This window comes from Crotalus tigris, unplaced genomic scaffold (genome assembly GCF_016545835.1).
Source record: "Crotalus tigris isolate CLP2741 ecotype Arizona unplaced genomic scaffold, ASM1654583v1 scf7180000019297.387313, whole genome shotgun sequence".
Classification (NCBI taxonomy): domain Eukaryota; kingdom Metazoa; phylum Chordata; class Lepidosauria; order Squamata; family Viperidae; genus Crotalus; species Crotalus tigris.
Window position 1 is genome coordinate 73505 of NW_024097473.1, and position 19530 is coordinate 93034.

The 19530-nt window shown below is 34.6% G+C and overlaps 1 protein-coding gene across 3 annotated transcripts in view; it reads right to left on the reverse strand.

Annotated features, from left to right (window-relative positions):
• JAG2 (jagged canonical Notch ligand 2) overlaps nt 1–19530 on the reverse strand; it is a 145797-nt gene that overhangs the window by 30093 nt on the left and 96174 nt on the right. For 2 of the 3 annotated variants that reach the window (XM_039361490.1, XM_039361491.1), the window contains 7 exons: nt 18005–18090; nt 11703–11816; nt 11424–11539; nt 10395–10643; nt 6047–6178; nt 4481–4640; nt 849–3187 (listed from right to left, as the gene is read on the reverse strand). In XM_039361490.1, the coding sequence (XP_039217424.1) occupies nt 2706–3187; nt 4481–4640; nt 6047–6178; nt 10395–10643; nt 11424–11539; nt 11703–11816; nt 18005–18090 (1339 nt within the window). In that variant the 3' untranslated portion in view covers nt 849–2705. Of the gene's footprint in view, nt 1–848; nt 3188–4480; nt 4641–6046; nt 6179–10394; nt 10644–11423; nt 11540–11702; nt 11817–18004; nt 18091–19530 lie in introns of those variants that run through there. The other variant, XM_039361492.1, reaches the window with a different exon arrangement.

The following is a 19530-nucleotide window of genomic DNA, read 5'->3' on the forward strand; positions in this document are numbered from 1 at the left end:
GTTTTCTATCAGTTTTGATAGGACTTATCTTTAAAGCTAGTGGAGGCTTTATAGCAAACTGGCATCCACCCAAGGAAATGAAATTTCAGGAATATTAAAACCAGGGGAAGGCATACAATACATAAGAATCCTTTTAATCAAAGCAGAAAGGTTTTCAAAGATTCATTAATAGTACTGAAGTCTAGTGCTCTCCTGAGGGTTAATTAATCTGGTTGGTGAAAGTACATAAACATACACAGAGAACAACAAAAGGCCAAAAGGAATACAATGTACCTAAGTTGATTGGGGAATGGACTTACTATACCTGATTGGAAAACAATTTGGACTGGATTTTGGGGGGGGGGGTGGAAGGATGTATTGACAACAGAATTTTTTGATTCTGGGGAATAAGATGCAATTGTTGAGAAAATTCTAAACTAAGATGACTGTAATAAGTTTTGTTTTTTGTTTTTAAATTCTGATTCCAGATTACTAAAATTTCTTTGTTCTGCATTCAAGAAATAACTCATTTATATTTGGCATAAAGGCTCCAGTTTCTCCCCTTGTCCTTCCAAACCTGAAATACCACAGGTGACAAGGAAGACATTTGAAAAGCACTGTTTCAAATGTTTTATATATATAAAATGAGGGAAATAGTTTTATTAGGCTTTGGAAGACAGCAGTATTGCAATACAAAATAAAGGTCAACGGCAAGAAAATTGAATTTTAAGAAAACTCTTTAAGTTGCATAGGGAAATCTGGAAAAAGACACTGCGGTTGTGGGAGTAAGAAGATGGGGTGATCAGAGATTCCAAATCATTCTGAACACTTAAGCACAGAGTCAGGGGCAAAAATTTCAACTACTGACATTGTTATAAAATGCTTTAATAAATAGTTTTCATCTGAAAACTACAGAAGAACATGTCAAACAAAATGTACTGCACAGAATTTTCTGCAAAGCAATTTCTGCGTTCATGTATAAAAAGTGGTTCCAAAATGGCCAAGCCATTGAAATATTTGTTTCCTTTGCAATTACAGGATAACCCACTTAACATAGGGTTTTATCAGTAATTAAAATAAAAGTAGAGCTCATTTCTTTAATAATAAAGCCTTTTTTAAAAAAAGAAACCCACAAATGATGCATAAGCCTTCTATTAAGAATAACAATTTCTCCTGAGATTTTCCATCATGTAAGATGGAACCAGATGTTACAACCAATGCAAAGCTGAGAAGAACAGGCCTCTATTCTCTCCGCATGCATCTAGTGACCCCAAACACATGACATAATGATGCTATGCTGCGGGTTTACCTGCCTCCACAAGTAGCAGCTAATGAAGTGACACAGAGGCAGGAAACTCAATTCAGTGGCATCACCCCATCAAACTTGAAGAAACACTAGTTATCAGGGATAAAGGAAAGAATCTCACAGCTAATTGATAATTGGCAGGTTTCTGCTACACCACCTAAATCCAGCATGTTTGCCAACATGTTTTCTAGCGTGAATAAGCATAACAAACAAGAAATGAGAATATTGTTCCCTTCATTAGGCCTGTATTTAAAAAAATGCAAAAAAGCAATACCACATGTAATAGAGACATTCACAAGAAAAAGAATATCGCTCTGTCATCTTTATGCTGTACAGGATACTTACTCTCTGTGTTCTTGAGATGCGAGGAAACACCTTGGATCTATTTACATGTGAAATGGTTGCAATACATTGAAAAAAAGTACAAAAAGTGACCAACAGTTTCCCAACATTAATTATAGTAACATCATTTTCTAATATGAACATAATACCAAAATAAGTTTTTGTATCTTTTTTAGAAATTGCCATAAAACTTCCCTTTCTGCGACATAAATTAAAAAGGAATGACATTTAAAAAGATCAAAAATATTTTTAAGTTATTAACTCAAATATACAGAAGTGATTCATTTAAATATATACATATTTACAAAAATGCACTTGCACAATCTGAAAATAAACTGTATCAGTCTGAGAGAACCAAATATCTTCTTATGGTAAACTTAGATGGGCATGGCAGTCTTTGACAGTTGCTATTGAGAAAGCAAGATGATATTTCAAGGCACTTGGTATGTGCTTCAATACTGCATTTCTAAGGAAATTAAACCAAATTGGCAGTCAAATTAAAAAGGCCACTTTTTCTAACCAATCACAGTTTGAAAGATCTCTATAGATTTTCTTTTGTTCACAGAATAAGGCAATCTTTTTTTCAAGGGGACAAACTTGTAGAAGTATAGAGAGAAGTTTTTAGTAAATATTAAACAAGAACACTTCATGTTTTCTTCCTTAAGTTTAGCAACTTCCTCAATCAGGAAGTTTCTAAGCCACTGTTGTAACAAGTAAAAAAACAAAACAAAACAAAAAACCCCCTCCATTTTGTAAACAGTGTTGAGCTTTCTGTGATAAACCTTATGAATTGAAAATACAAACTTCTCTCCTCTGCCTTACAAGTGTATTGTAAGTAAAATTTACAAAAATAGCAACTATCAAAGATTACTCTATCATCTGACAGTCATTGAATAATTTATACAAGGCTAAAAGAAACAAAATAATTTTTTTATTTTATTATTTTAATTTTTTTATTCAAAATAAAGTAACTATGAATATTTGACTTCAGACAGCTAAGTCCTTTATGCACAATGGAGATGCCAATTTCTCCAATTTTTTTTAACGTAAGCAATGTAGTCATGGTCCAAACACAGATTTAGTCTCTTCCACCTTCAAGGTTTTTTGTGTTCACATTTTTTACAGATCTGTTGTCCATTTTGGTTGTCTGAAGAGTGTTCTTAATAGGACTATTCTCTATTGAGTCCACTGCTACCTTTGTTGTCAAAGGTTTAGACAGTTTTTGAGAGAGGAATTTGTCCATTTCCATAACCTCTTTTTCTTCTTCTTCTTCTTCCTCCTCTTCCTCATACTCTGTATATTCCTCTACCCCATCGTAAGTTCTTTTTTGAGGAGATATAAAATTTTTCTGTTCATAATGAATGCCTTTATGACTGTAAGGTCTATCTATAGGGTTCCAAATAGGATTTAGAGGTGCCCACTGATTATTTGTAGCTTCTTCTCTGGATGGGCGATTTCTTTCTCTCTCTTTTCTTCTCTTTCGTGTCCACCACACACAAATTATTATGCAGGTTATCCATACAATACTAAAAACTACACAGAGGATTGGAACCAGATAATCTAGAAAGCAAACCAAACACAACTTAGAAAGGGAATCCTGAAACTATACGGAGTGCAAATGAAATCTCCAAAAGGCATCATAAACCCCATTTGCAATGAGCCATGCAATCAAAGAATTGTTTTTGCAAAATTAATGAATAAGGACATATGAACAGCTATTCATATTTATATTTTAATAAAGGCTGCTTTGAGACGCAATCAAAGAATTGTTTTGCAAAACTAATGAATAAGGACATAGGAAGCAACTATCATATTGACATTGAATTTTTAATAAGGGCTGCTTTGAGATGGCATTAAATGTCTGTTTCAATTTATCAACAAAGTCACAAAACATTATCATTATCTAAGCAAGTACAATATAAAATAGAAAAATGAGCAAACAGAACTTCTTAATAATCAAGATGTTATTTTTTTAAAAAAGGAAAATGGAAATCTGTTTTATACTATGTATCAAATTTGTCACTTGAAATACCTGTGTCAGTCATTTATGACACAATGATTTTAGACACACTTGGACACAGAAGAACAGCCTTTCAATGCAACATACTGGGATGATTTTTTGAACTAACATTCCTTTTTCCAAGGAGAGTGGCTTGAATGTTATTTTTATCACTCCCCTTTGTAGAATAGGAGAGAAATACTGTCATGATGAGGGGGAAGGGCATTCTCATAACACAATCATTAAATTAAAAGTGGAAAGTTATTTGAATAGACATGTGGAAAAGGCATTTATTTTAGTATTTACACAATTTCCTATTTATAATTGATTCCTTCTTTCTTCGGACAAGTATAAATATGAGTAAACACATTTCAATGAAAAAGGAAAGACAGAAATTTTACTTAAATTTTTAAGTTAAGCAACTCTACTGCAGAACATTAAAAAAAAAAAATCAAAACCAAACCTCAGTGCTTAAAAGATGTACAAACAAAAACTAAACATGATAGCCAATTCCATTCTATGTAAACTACTTTGGGATTTTTTTTTTAAATGAGAAACAATTTACAAGTATAGATAGTCCTTATTTAATGACTACAATTGAGACTGACAATTCAGTTAAGGGAAGTGGTTGCTAAGTGAAACCATGATTACAATCTTACTTCAGTTTTCCTTTGCCTTACAGACCTGCAAAAGTTATAAATGTAAGGCTTAGAGATAACATTACTTTCTCATGACCACTGTTTCTCATGCAAACAGTAGCTAAACAAGACAGTTGCTAAACAAGTAGTACTTGTACTATAAAATCAGTATATTCTGAGGTAGGCACACTGTCTCAAATGCATATTTTATCTTACCTGATGAAGAAGAATTCCCAACTACTATGGTCTCTATTTTGACTTCTGTTACTGCTAGCATAACTGTGCTGTTTTGCCGCCTTGTAATCGCATTTACTATAGTATTGGCAGCATTCTGTATGAGACTATTATCCGTCTCATCCTGATGCGAGATGAAAGACTAGGAAGAAAAGACAAACAGGAAACTTAAATTTAAAAGTAACTACTTTCTTGAGACTGATGATGGAGAACTTGAGAATTCCAGTTGATTGCTGTGGCATGAAGATTGGTTTCAAACCAATATGAAAGTAAGGTGCTAACGATTTCCCTCTCCGATCATGTCTGATTCTAGGGTGTGGTTCTTATCTCCGTTGTTTTGGCCAAGTTTTCCAAAGATATTTTCATGGTCATGTGGCCAGCATGGCTATATGCCAAATGCTGTTACCTTCCCAACAAAGTAGTACTTATTAATCTACTCGCATCTGCATTCTTTCAAACTGCTAGGTGGGCAGTTATAATATGAAAGTATTACACTGATATAATACTTATAGGTATAATGTTATACATGTATATTAGTATATACTATACTAATATTTAATAATTCAATCATTTAATCAACCAATCAATTTCTATAGTAGCCTAATTGACTCCTCCATCTAGTTGACTGAACTGGTTACACACTGAAGATTTCTTATTATTTACAGCAAGCTAAACTTTTAAATGTTGAATTAACATTTAAAAGTTTTTGATGTATTATCTGGCTAGATATTTGCATTAATGATATAATCTGATACATATATAACACAAACTTTCTTCAATTTGTATCACACTTGAGGTGGGTAAGTTAGCTAAGAATGATCAGTTAATATTACTCAGCAAAAACAATGTCATCAAGCAGTCTTCAGTCCTTTCAAACCACTTTTCCTAGTTTCCAGGCTGAACTCATATTATTACCTTTCTGGTAACCAAGGCACTTTAGCCAGAAAAGATAAATCTGATTTATATGGCTGCCCATCTTGTAAATGTTAATCTGGGCAGCTAACAGAATTTTAAAAGGCACAATCAATGAAATAAAAAATAAAGAGCAAAAGACAAGGACAGACAACATATAACTGAGAAAACCCTTAACCAATCCAACTGAGCTCAATTAACTTTCCAACCCCCACACCTGGAAAAATAGCTAATAGTTAGATTTCCTGAAAGCAAATCTAACATCCACACATTCTCTGCATTTTCTTTTATCTCTTGAACTGAAATACACTCCATTTCTATTTGCATAAATCTTACATCTGCCTTCAATAACTGAATAAACATTCACTTTACATGAATCTGAAGGGATATTTTCTCTTTCACTGAAGAAAGAGACAATCCCTTTCTTCTTCTGGGTCATACGAACACTTACATTCTTTCTTTGTTCAACTTCTGCCCTTTTCTTGGACAGGTTCATTCATAATAAGCAAGTCCTCAATAATAATTAACTCATTATCCAAATCTTGGGTAGTTATTATTGCATCTACTAAGCCAAATATAGCCTGGCACTACACAGAAAGGGCATTAATTTTAATTTAACAAAAATGTAATACTTACAACAGCAACTTCCACTGCATTCTCTATGGAGTAGGATAGGTCACACAACACTAACAATATTCTTTCACTAGAAACAGATCTAGTGGCTGGTAAATATCTTATTTCAGAGCATACATTTTCAACAGTAGTACCCTGAGAGAAAAAAAATGTAACAGGAAATAAAAATTAAAGTGCATATTATTTTATAGAAAACTTAACTATTAAACAAAAAAAGGAATCAGTGTTATAACTTACAACATATGGAAACTCCTTATGTTACAATGTACATTAGTAATATTAGAAACACTATTCTCATATTCAGCAATTTCACTGGACTGCTACTGGTATATACTTGACTGGAAATATGCAAGGAAATGGTGCATGAAATTTTAACAAAAGTATTCTATTTTCCCCTATCTCTTTAGCAAGGAGACATCATGGTCAGAAATGAGGTTCTGGTAGTCACCTGCAAAAGATGTACCCTTTCCTTTCTCCTAGGACAGAGGTCCTCAACCTTTCTAGATTGGCAGCCCAGAGGGAAAGGAAGGGGCAGGCATGGGGGTGGCGCGAGTGTGCGTATGATGCTGGGGCTAACTCCCATGCAATGCTCAAGATGGCGCTAGCGCGAGTGGGGGGAACCCTTGTTCTAGAAAACAAAACATTAGTAGTTAAAGATGCTGGCCTAGAAACCAGGAGACTGTGAATTCCAATCTAGAAAACTAGCTGGGTGATTTTGGGCTAGTCACTTTTTCTCAGCCCAATTCACCTCACAGGGTTGTTGTGGGGTAAAATGAAGGAAGAAGTATTGTGTTCACCACCTTGTTAATAAAGGTGGGATAAAAATCAAATCAGACCAGATCAAATGATAAATAAAGAAGTAGAAATGGTGGAGATTCTGAAAGCAAAGTTTGGTGAACTGGAGGCAAAGTATAATCGTTATAACTAATTCCCTTAAAATGAATATTTCCCAAATAATAGTGTGGATGCCATTACTTCTCATAAACAGCAGAATAATATGAAATGTACAACTTCAACAAAGGATAAGAATGAAGATAGCTGGCAATGTTACTATCACAAAGAAAACTAATATGAAGCAGAGTAAATTCTTAGTTTTGATAGCCAATTTCTACCTTTATCCAAGAGCAAGCTACAAAAGCTAGAATTTCCTCATCTGATTCAAGTGGACATGGTTTACTACCAATCACAAGAAGAATAAAAGAAAGGCTATGATTCTATATCACGGGTATCAAACTCAATCGTGTCACGTGACGTATTGTGACTTTTTTGCCTTTGCGGAGCTGGGGCAGGTGTGGCCTACACGTGACACATCCGGCCCATGGGCTGCCAGTTTGACACCCCTGTTCTAGATGATTCCTTCCGAGAGACACAGAAGCTTCCATTTGTCACCCAATTCTTCCATTTCCATACATACTGTATACTATCTTCCATGTGCCCAAATTCAAAATGCAAAGGAAAAAAAATGACCTGGCGCATCAACCTACCAGTCTGTGAGCATAGAAAAGGCAATACCTCCAGAATATCAAAAGCAACTTCATGGCTTTCAGGAATGTGAAAAAATGCAATAACTAGCAGACAGTTCTTTAATGATATAAACTTCAGGGATGATGGGCTACTTTTAAAAGATGGAATTCATCCCACTAAAAAGGCAAATTACATATTTGGATGATTGGCTATGTTGGGAGGATGACTTTAAATAGAAACAAGGCTTTGGCAGTCATAAGCGCATAAGTTACAAACTGGCGAATAATGGATTATATACAGCAGTAAGGTGTTTTGCATTAGTTTAACAAAGAAAATGCAGATAAATGGAGACTAAACTTAAGCAGATAGACATTACCTTAAATGTCTCTACACTAATGGACAAAGTTAGGCAAGGTCAATGGGATGTCATAAGGCACAAATAAAAATAAATAAATAAAAATATGATAGAATAGGAACTGTAAAAAAACATGGTGGGATGAATTCCTCCAGTGGAACATTGGGCTTGATGGGTATACCTTGTTTCATAGCAACAGGCAATGTAAGAATGGTGCAGTGTTGTATATCAAAGAAATGATCTATACAGAAGTCCAATGGAGTGTTGATAATGGAGTACTGAAAGCATCTGGGTTAAGATAAAAGGGCAAGCCAAAAAAAAAAAAAAAAGGATTTCTTACTAGGATTTGGCTATAGACCACCAAACCACTCAAATTTGTAAATGAAAATTTAATAAAACAGGTAACTGAAGCCTCAAAAAGCCATGAAATGGTTATGATGGGATTGTTAATGTTCTTGACTGTGAACAGAAGTTTGGTTTAATATCCTACCATAGCAGTCTCAAAGCTTCAGCTTGGAAAAACAGGAATGAGTTTACGAAGGCAAGGTAGAAAGTGAACTTAAGCTAGCAAGAGAAGCAAGAAGGGTTATTCATATCATCAAGACAACAAAAAGAAGTGGTGGGCTCACTGTTTACTCTGATGGAGAAGTCTTAAAAGAATGCAGAGGAACTTAACTCTTGTTTTGCTTTTGTCTTTATATCTAAAGGAAATGGTGATTTGATTATCATAGACTGGGAACACACTCAACAGAGAAAAATGCAAGTCAGTAAGGATATTATAAAGGAACTTCTAATCAATATAAATGAGGGGACAAGATGTCCTTCAACAGAGGAAAATATTAAGTATTAGGGAGAAAAATGGAGAACATGCATAAGATGAGGGATTCATGGCTTGAATACACTTCAATGGAGAAAAATGTGGGTATGGATCAGCAGCAAGCCAACTGCATTAGAAGAAATACTATACATAAAGGTCTCATTATCGTCTATTCTGCATTGGTAAGATCAAATCCAGAGTAATATGTACATTCAGGGTACTGCATTTCCAGTATACTAATGGATCAGAACATGTTCAGAGGATGGTGACAGACATATCATATACTCTATAAGGGCAAGTTGAAGACATTTAGGATGTTGCATTTAGAGAAGATTGTGGGAAGACATGATATCAATGCTTAGGTACATTAAAAATGGCATAGGAAGACGGTCAAGAAGTAATTTACATTATCACAGAATCAGAAATAATACATACAGTTGTAATTAATGAGATTTTGCTTAAATATAAGGAAAAACTTTGTAACAATAAAATCTGTACAAAAAAAGAGTGGTTCCATGGAGATTATGAGTTCTTCGTCTCTTGACATTCTTAAAAAGAGGCCAACAGCCACCTTTCCTGGATGTATTAACTAAATTTCATTTTTGATGTGTGCCGTTGTGCCCACAGTAAAAAAATGACAATAAAGGTTATCTTATGTATTTTCTTGTACATTCGTTCATTGAAATGATCATCATGGTTCCTTCAAATCTCACAATTATTACATTGATAGCATGTTGGTGAAATGGATCAAAATCAGTATACATGAAAAATGACAGAATTCTCATTTATATTATTTTCCTCACTTAAGGATTCCAATTCTTCAACAAAGAAAATATTTTCAAAAAATGAAGAGAAAGAAATGTACTTGTCATAGAATTCTGCCTCTATTCTCTTGAGTATCACAAGAAATTCATCTAAGAAGTATTCAATTATTAAGAAACCATTTATCTATAAAGCAATTTCACCCAAAATGTACTGACTGACCATGGTGGGAATGGATGGGTAAATGTGAACAGAATAAATTAAGTGTGATAAGGGTTGGATCCAAAATCTTTGTAAAATTGGGCCTGCTTCCAAAATTGTTGCATTTCCTTTCCAACTGATACAGATGGAATGGTAGCACAAGGAAGCTACACCAGCTGACCAAATAGAACCCATCCTGCCAAAAAGCTCATTCCATAAAAGGCCAAATAATAGGCAAATTTTGAAAAAGATGGTCACTGAAAAATAAGGTCATTCCCAAGAGAGTCTGGGGAATTTTGAAGTCTTAAATATATTCCAGGAAGAATATATAAATAATTTCCCCAATACTTGTAGCAGAAGCAAACTTGGAACTGATTATATATTGTTCACTATTTTTCCACACATCTACCTAATTTTTATATCAAAAACTGGTGGCAATTTTAAATAAGACACATGGAATCCTTCACAATTAGAAAAAATGATTTTGTACAAGAGAGCTGATCTTTATTAACATTCCACATAACCAGACAGGAATATTTTCCTAAGAAAAAGATCAATACACAATACCAACATATTTCAAAATAAAATAAAATTTTCTCTCTCATTGCTTCTAAAGCAGAGGACTGTAAACAGAAATGATGAAAGTGCTACCGGTTAATAACAATTAGAATTTTGCTAGCAATGTGATCAATTCCAAAACAATATGCTGTGTAAAACACTAGCAAAATCTAAACAAAACTTAAATGTCTTACCTGGGGTACTTTATCTCTGTTAAAAATCAGAGTAATTCTTGCACAGCTATTGTCCAAGTGGCCTGAATTGGGGAAACACTTGATGTTAACAGGTAGAAGTTCTGATTCACTGCATTCTCCCCAGTCAGAGCAAGGTGGTTGGAAACATTTGATGTATGAATTTTCTTGGCATTCTTGGCCTCTAGGACATTGATAACTAGAATGGTCCCCATGTTTGGTAAGCAAACAAGATTTCTTTCCACACCATACCTAGAATTTAATACAGACCTATTGATTTCAATGGATTGTAAAAGGAAACTCTAAAGAAGATTGTAAAATTAATTCTTATCAGTGTCTATTCATGTCATTCAAGCATGTTTTTCTAGGGTTATACTCATAACAACTTTTTCTTGTTCCTTATCTACATGTAGTCCTCAGTTAATAATGGTAACTGGAATTGAAATGGTGCACAGGTGAGTTAGTGAGGGGTGGGTCCAACACAGTTGGGATAGTTGCTGTTGGGCAGGGGAGGGGAAGGTGCCTGAGTGGTTGGTGATGTATGGTGCAGTTGCTACTGGGCAAGTGAAGGTATGTGGGTGGCTGAAGTGCAGGGTGAATGTGGCGGGGCTGGCTATTGCTGGGCAGGGGAGGACATATGGCGGTCAATGTGGCATGAGCACAGCAAGGCTGTTGTTGGGCAAGTGAGAGTGTGTAGGTAGATGATGAGGCAGGGCTGGAGGTGGCTGCTGCTAGATGAGAGAGAGTGCGAATGACTTGCCAGTCACTCAACAAGGATATAGCTTACTTTTTCCTAAACATTGTTGCTGGTGGCAGAATATGATTTAGAGGCTTGCACTGTGGCCCAATAGCCATGAATTTAAGATATCAATTTTAAAGTATTATTTCATCAGCCCTAGCCAGTAGACTAATTTCTGGGCATTGTAAGAGTACTTACTAAAAACATTCAGAGAAAGGTTGCCATAAAGATACATAATTAATAAATTCATTTCACATTGTTTAAAGTGGGAGAAGAATTCACTGAAAATTTACCTTGGTACAATCAACGTGGCCATCCAGACAATGGCAACTGTTGCATTCTTGATCCCATTTACTCCTGTGAGGAAAGGACTTTCCTTTAAACCAGCAAGATTTTCCAGAGCGTATAACTAAGAAGAAAGAAGGGAAGAAAAGGCAGCAATTTGAGAATGGGAAATTTAACCTAGGAAGAAAATGCCAAGTTCAATTTGCAGATAAAACCTGACAATCACGATTTGCAAGATGTAAACTTCGATATCTATTTTCTTATTTTAGTTTACAGCTTCAAATTACCTTCTTGGCATCTTGTTCCAGCTCGGCCAGCAGGACAAGTACACCTGTAACCATTTATTTCATCAATGCAAGTAGCACCATATGCACAAGGAGAGGATTGGCATTCATCAATATCTAAAGGAAAGGAAAATTCAAGGGATTTAGAAAAAACAAGTGCTCAATGCATGAATTGCTACTGATATTAGCAAGTTTTACTAGAATTTATTCAGATATTGTATTAGTAGCTTTCTTCAAACTTATGGCTTTGAGATCTATTGAATTAGATTGAGTCAGCATGACCATTAGTTGTAATGTCTGAAGATCATGGGTGCCATAATCCATTATATCTACAGATCTGATGCTAGGAAATCTTTATTTTTTAAAATATCTCTTTATATTGTTTCCTCCCATCGTTTATCCTGTTTAGCCGTTATAAACTTTCTCAGGTAAATTAAAGCAAGCATCCATTTTCTTTGAGACTATTTTACTAAGGCAGAAAATTTGGAAGTTGGTTTTACTTAGTTAACCACCTCCTTGCACATGGAAGCCAACTATTTGTAAGTGTTACAAAGTAGAGAAAATACAACCTCTGTAAGAAAATCAGTAGGCTTCCTATTGTGGCAAAGAATGAATCTCTGAGAATCCTAACCTGCTTTCTTTTGAAACCAGGGCTTTTAGGTACAAAAAAAAAAAAAGAGACAATTAAGTGAGAGTGAGAGATAAAACAGTATTTACCAATCACTAAACTTTTAGAAATTTGTACGTACACTATTTCAAAATTTGAATATATTGTTAGACTGCTGTGTACCAACATACATCGCTTCTAAGTATAAATTTTATAACATCTCTCATTTTTTATTCAGCTCCTCTTGCCTAGGCATTTTTTAACATCAGGTTGTCATACATTTTCTCTAATCCTAATTAATTTCAAACTCTTGAAAAATTTCTCTAATTCCCTATTCTGTTTTGAATGCTTGCTGTGCTTTTAAAGTTAACTGGTCTTAATTATTTCTAAATAATGGAATATATAAATTTATAAATTATCAGAATTGTTTTGAGTGAGCAATATTTACTCAGACTTGGGACTTAAAAGGCTAATTAGCAAAAGTCAGAATTATTTCAGCTGTAAAGAAAATTCAGAGACTTTTTGTTCAAACACAAATAAAAACAGGTTGTCAGTAATTCTTATATAAAGCAGTAATATTGTGCTGAGTATTAAAAAAAGAGCATTCTGTTCAAAATGTAATCTCTCTTTAGATAGAGTCATACTTTAACTATAGTCATAGAGGCTGGTCATGCCTTAACTATAGTCATAGAGGCTGGTCATCTGTGAATGCATAGATATAGAATACATATATACATAGAATCCTGACTTGCTTGTTTTCTTGCAGATGTTTCATTACCCTAACTAGGTAACATAATCAGTGCTGGTATGGAATGCTGTTTGCTGTCAGTTTATATTCTGGTGTCTTGCCTGTCTCTGTGGGTGGGGCCAGTCTTAGGGATTCTTTGATTGGGCTGTTTACTAATGGCGCTTTGGCAGTTTCATGATTGGGGTATTGCTTACTTGATTGTTGGTCTGAAGTTCACCTTGGAGTTAGCTATACTGATCTGAGTACTGATTACTGGTGAAGAGGTGCTGGAGTCTTTTTTCTCTTTTGGGCGGGTTGATTGTCTCTTTTACATAGTCTATAGAAGTTATTAATGTTTTATGTATCTATTGATGGCTGATTTGTCGGAGTGCCAGGCTTCTAGAAATTCCCTGGAACTTTTGGATTTGGCCTGATCTAGAATTGGCACATTTTCCCAATTGAAACTACGGTTAAATCTGTCTATATGTTGTAAAATTAAAGAATTTTCGTCATGCCTTTTGACTGCCAGTTGGTGTTCATGGATACATTCTACCAGTCTTCTGGCACACATAGAACCCTGTTTGGATCCATTTGGAATTAAGATTTCTATCTGTGTCTTTTAGCAGAGTTAGCAAGCCTTGGTCTGAGGTATCTCCTAATACAATTTACCATTTGTGCCTCATAGAATCTAGAATGGATGAGACTAAAAATCTTAGAACTTAGTTTTGTCTGATTTGGGACAAAACAAATATCTTATGCTTTAGAAAACTTAAGTTTAAAACAAAAATATGTTTGCAACCTCCCCAGTCTAAAAAAAGAAAGGAGCCCAAAATTATTAGCCCTGTCCACTCCAATTTATTATGTTACTGGCCACATCCATGTTACTCCCTGACATGGTAGGAGGAAACATGACTTTCAGGCAAATCATTGTTGTTCATCTCTAAGATATTCTGCCCAGTGTTTCCCTTCAGTGGATTTGAAAGTAAAATAGAAGTGATACCAACTGAAGTAGGATGGATAATTTTTAGTCATAAATGATGAAAGAACCCATTATTTCTAAGCAACTATTCTTTATAATGGTGTCTCTCATTCATAGTTATCAGAGAACTTAATTAATTACTTCAAAGAGAGCAAAAGACTCTATGAGATATACTTGAACTGCTCTACTAAAATAAATATTCTGATAAGTTCACAAATCAGGTTAAAGATGAGGGGTGAATGATATTTGCCAGATGTAGTCTTCTGAACCCTATCAAGAACACCTTTAACCTTTAGATTAAATAGGCCTTGGCCACTGCAGTTTCCATATACATTTGAACCATTCAGGCAAAACAAAAAGCACTCAAAACCCCCATTACTTCTAATTCAAAATGGCAAGCAGTTTCAAATTGTTGTGTTTCATCCCAAAATACTTCTGCATTTAATACATTTGCCAATTTTTTTATATATATTTCAGAAAATGAATAAAAAATAATAATATTTTCAAAGAGGTAATTCTTGGCCGTAAAGAAATTGATAGCTCCAATTCTAAGCAAAAAGGCTCAAGAAGAATAGGCTTCTTCTTGCCTGTGGGATCCACACTTTCTGTCTTCCTAATCCAAAATAGGTGAATTTTGTTTTTAACATTAAGAGGTCTCCAGGATGACGAAATGGGAAGAAAAGTGCTTAAGAGGAAGAACCAACCATCCTCTTGAATCCCAGAGAGGTTCTCCATCTTTTGGAAATGGGTATCATGGATGGAAATGTGGATTCTGTATCTTTGTGCATAAGTATGATGTCACTTTGAATCTAATGGAACATGGGCTGGCCAAGATGCCATCATCAAGTCATATAGAACTTCTTAGAACTCAAGGATGGTTGGTTTTCCTTAGGAGTGGGACATTCAAATAACTTGAATATACTTTGGAGAGAAGCATGGTGCCAAAGCCAAGTGATAATAAATCCTAAACATTGAAGATCAATTTATTATGCTGATAAGAGGTTACGGTAATAGAATGATCTAATAAGAACTGGCTCAACAAGTGAAAGTATAGAAGTAGAAGGGGAAAGAACTGGTTAGCTGCTTTTATCCAGGCATAAAAGAACAGGTTGAAAAAAAGATGCAAGTGGGACCATACCAAGCATTACCCTTTTCATAGCTTGTGCTGATTGTGCTGTGTGTATTGAGTAATCAGGAATCATCATAGTTGACAAACAAACTAAAGCCCTCCAAAACATCTTAAGTAAATCAAAAGATTCAGTAGCCCAAGAAGTAAAACAAGAGTCATCTACAACATACAATATAAGGAATGTTAACAGCCACAATGTAAGAAAAACAGGCAGAAGACTAGCAGAGCATACCCATAAGCACCAATTAGCAGAGATACAATGAAAACATGCTTGATTTCTTAACACATTAACAGACTTTACTATAGTTTCAAGTGGGAAACAGTGAGCATCCTAAACTAAGCAAAATCCAAAATCACTAGGGAAATCCTGAAAGCAAGGCACTCAGACAAATCAGCCATCAACCGGCACAAAGAATTCAAATGGCACACCATTGAAAAGATATCTAGGAGTTTATCATTTTTGATCTTGGATGGGGATGCAGTACTTCAGACAGAGCTGGTATATAACTTGGGGGTCCTCTTGTATTTGCAGCTCCTGCTCAAAGAGCAGGTGGCTAGGATGGCTTTTGCTGAACTTCGTGTTGTGTGCCAGTTATGCCCTTTCCTGGACAGGAATACTCTCCACTTGATCACTCATGCCCTGGTCATCTCCCATTTGGACTACTGCAATGTTTTCTATATGGGTCTGTCCTTCAAAAATATCCAGAAGCTTCAGCTGGTGCAGAGTGCACAAGATGTATTGGGTGCCCGAAAAAGAGCACATGTAACATCTCTGCTCCGTGAACTGCATTGGGCACCAATTTGTTTCCAGGTCCAATTCAAGTTGCTAGTTATGATCTATAAAGCCTACAGAATGGCTTCTTCCATCACATCAGTCCATCCCACCTGATCAGGAAGGGAAAGTATGTTGCAAACCCTGTCAAAGAATTTCAACTGAGAAGGTCTAAGAAGACTGCCATTGCCCCTGCCCTATGGAATTTTGTCCCCACAGAGATCAGGTGGGCCCAGACTCACCTGGCCTTTTGCAAAGGGTTAAAACATGGATTTGTTACCTTGAGTAGGGATCCCAAAGGAATACACAATTGTGGAGTTGTTGGTGCCATTAAGAGCCCTCCCTTTGCCTTACTAATTTTAACAGGATGTAACTATTCTTGCCTTCTTGAACATTTTAATAACTTTTATTTCTTAAACATTTTAATTCTAACATTTTAATTTTTATATGTTTTATATTTTGATGTTTTATTGTACACTGCCCACAACCCCTCTTTGAGGGAGATGGGCAGTTCAAAATGTAAAATATAAATAAGTAAAATAAAAAACATAAAATTAAAACAAAAAGACCACATACTTCCTCACCATCAACACTCAAATAAACATGGGTTAACCCCTGGATTAACAACTAGACAAACAATCAAGCAGTAAACAATACCCTAATCAAGAAACAACCAATTCAGACTAACAATCAAACAGTAAACAAAAAGAAACTGCCAAGGAGAAAACAATACTTCCACCAATATTGACAAGAAAAGCTACTGTATAAAAACAGAAAAAACCCCACTCCCTTCTAGCACTGAAAATGTTACCTAGTCAGTTAATTCCAAAGCTGTTGTTCAAAAGGCAACTAGACTTTCTTGTTTTTTTTTTCTTGAAAAAGTTTTGCTGCCCATCCAAGAAGCTTCTTCAGTTCTTGGATCTGGAGGGAAATGTTTTCAAGGAAAAAAACAAGAACAGCAGCTTTGGGACAACCATGACCTGGATGACTGAAAATCTCCATAGATATCTAGTCAGTTAATGAAATGTCTGCAACAGAACATCAAGGACTCCACAGTTTAAACCTGAGCTACATATATTCTCTTCTGTTGTTAATATAGTATGCTGGCAAGAAATGAGATGAACATGATAAAGTGCTAATAGTCATACTTGAGGTAAAATAATGCAGCAATTTAAAGTAAAAAATCATGATTGGTGTGATACTAAGAGATCAGGCTTCTAAAGACCTTAGTAAGGCCATAAACAAGTTTTCAGAATGGAAGCTATCTGGAGAAAAGCACTTTGACTGAGAGAATAAAAGATGGTTAGTAGGTGAGATGCTATGGACATATGTGTCAGGGCTTTCCAGGGTGGGTGTTCTAAACATAAGAGAGACAAAGTGTGTTTATTCAGTGGAGATAATCTATCCCCGCACTTGTTGTATTTGAAATAAAGCAGCATTCAAAGCCCACAGTCCCAAAACAGGGGAGAAACATTTAAAGAGGTGTGCATCCCAATATAAACGCAAAAATGACAGTTGAGAGAAAATTATAATTAGTAAAAAATAAAACTGCAAATAACAAATGGAATTGGCCATCATTATGGAAGTTGAAAAATAATTTAAAAGAAATATAATTTAAATAAAGGACAGGACAAGGTTCCTACCATCTTAGTTCTGGAATATTCTGAATGGTCTTTGCAAAGGGTTTATAACCCATGTATAAATCATAAACATCATAATGAAGAAATATATAGATAAATCTGCAGTAATAATAAACAAGCATACTACAGGACATTCTTAAGTTGAACTGAATATATATTAAAAGATCCTGGCTGAAAATGCTAGTATCATACATTTGTTTAGAAATAGCAGATAATTTAAATACAATTTAAACCACATTAATTTATAAAATGTTATTTATAACAGAATTCTATCTAATAACAAAAAGAGCACCATTCCTTGTAAAATAAACATCCACATCTATGAATAACTCAGCTAGTTTCTGCATTATTTGAGATACAGCTGACTAAAATGTAACACATGGGTAAAGGTAAAATGTAACACATGACAACAGCGTGAATTTTTCACTTCTTTTCCTATATAGATACTTACTAATTCTGCAGTCAGGACCAGCAAACCCAGGTGCACATTCACAGCGAAACCAATTCACACCATCAACACAGATGCCTCCATTATAACTGTAAAAATGATAAATCTATCATCACAATGAAGGCTGTCAACAGTTTTTTAAGCTGAGAGAACATTACTTTTTGTATAAAATAATGTGCTGAAATTTAAATTTATTTCTATCCATAGTCACTGTATTATTAGTCAACATTGCTAAATTCAAGTAGTGTAGTTAATTTATAATGAATGCCTATTTAATAAAATACTTGTGTTGTCTTAATTTGTTAATTTAAATTTAGTTAATTAAATCTTCAGTCACACTGAGCAAAGGCCTTACTTCTATTAACAGAAGCAGCATTTAAACAATGTCAATAATGGGTAATAACAACTTTGATTTAAACTCCCCAAATTCTATTAAAGCAGAGGAAAAAACAGGTAACTACATTGTATTTTATAGGAATATAAAATAGATTTTTTATTATTTCAAAAATAAAAGACATTTTAGTAATGTGACTATATAATTCAATAAAAACTAATCCAATCACATGATTTAGATTTTACTTCAAACAAGGATATGAAGTTTTAGAAATTTATGACTTAAGAAACAGGACATTTTGAATGCAATTATATTAAGTTGCACAATTTCATAAATTCTGTAACCTCAAGGAAGTGAGAAAGGTATGAGAAAGCCCTTTAAGACTGTTCATTTTGTGGTTGCTAAGTGTTGACAATAACTGAATGCTACATAATCAAGAGTATTGACCCATGAAGGGACACTGGGGAACTCTAATAATGAAGATGGAAGTAGGAAGTATTTTCTTAAAAATCTGGAAAAATACTGCATGTAAAGTTATGTAGATAAAGCTGGAAGAAAATGTTCAATTGCATATTTAAACATTTAATGCTGTGCACAAAACCAGAAAATCCAAAAGGAAACTTGCAAAGAGGCAAGCTAATACTGAGGTAGAACTATGATGAGTACATTACTATACACACAGCCAGAATTATTATAAGTAAACATGAAATCAAAAGAGACATATCAAAAAGAACACGTTTTTTAGAGTAGGCTTAATACTGTGTGATAGTGGAAAAAGCAAATTTATTACTCTTATTTATATATATAATTATTTATAATTTTGTCAGTTCCTTTGTAAGTGGTCATGAATGCCCCAAAAGGCAGAATACAAATTGAATGAAAAATTAAACACATGATAAATCCATGCCTAGGTATGCATGTTTACACTCACATACTTGCACTTATCTCTCTTCAAAACCAATATTGTATGAAAGGTATAAATAATGGTCTGTGCTTCATGCTCTAAAGCTAACGAGTCAAGATTCATAATCTTTTGACATTATTTGCAGCAAAGGAGCTTACTCTACTCTTTTACACTGTTTGAAATACATAAGCTTGTTTTTTAATTGTAGAAAATTTGGGCATGAAAAATCTTGCTTGCTTCCTCTTCATGTATGAGCATGCTATCACTTCACTAAGTTATACAAATATAACC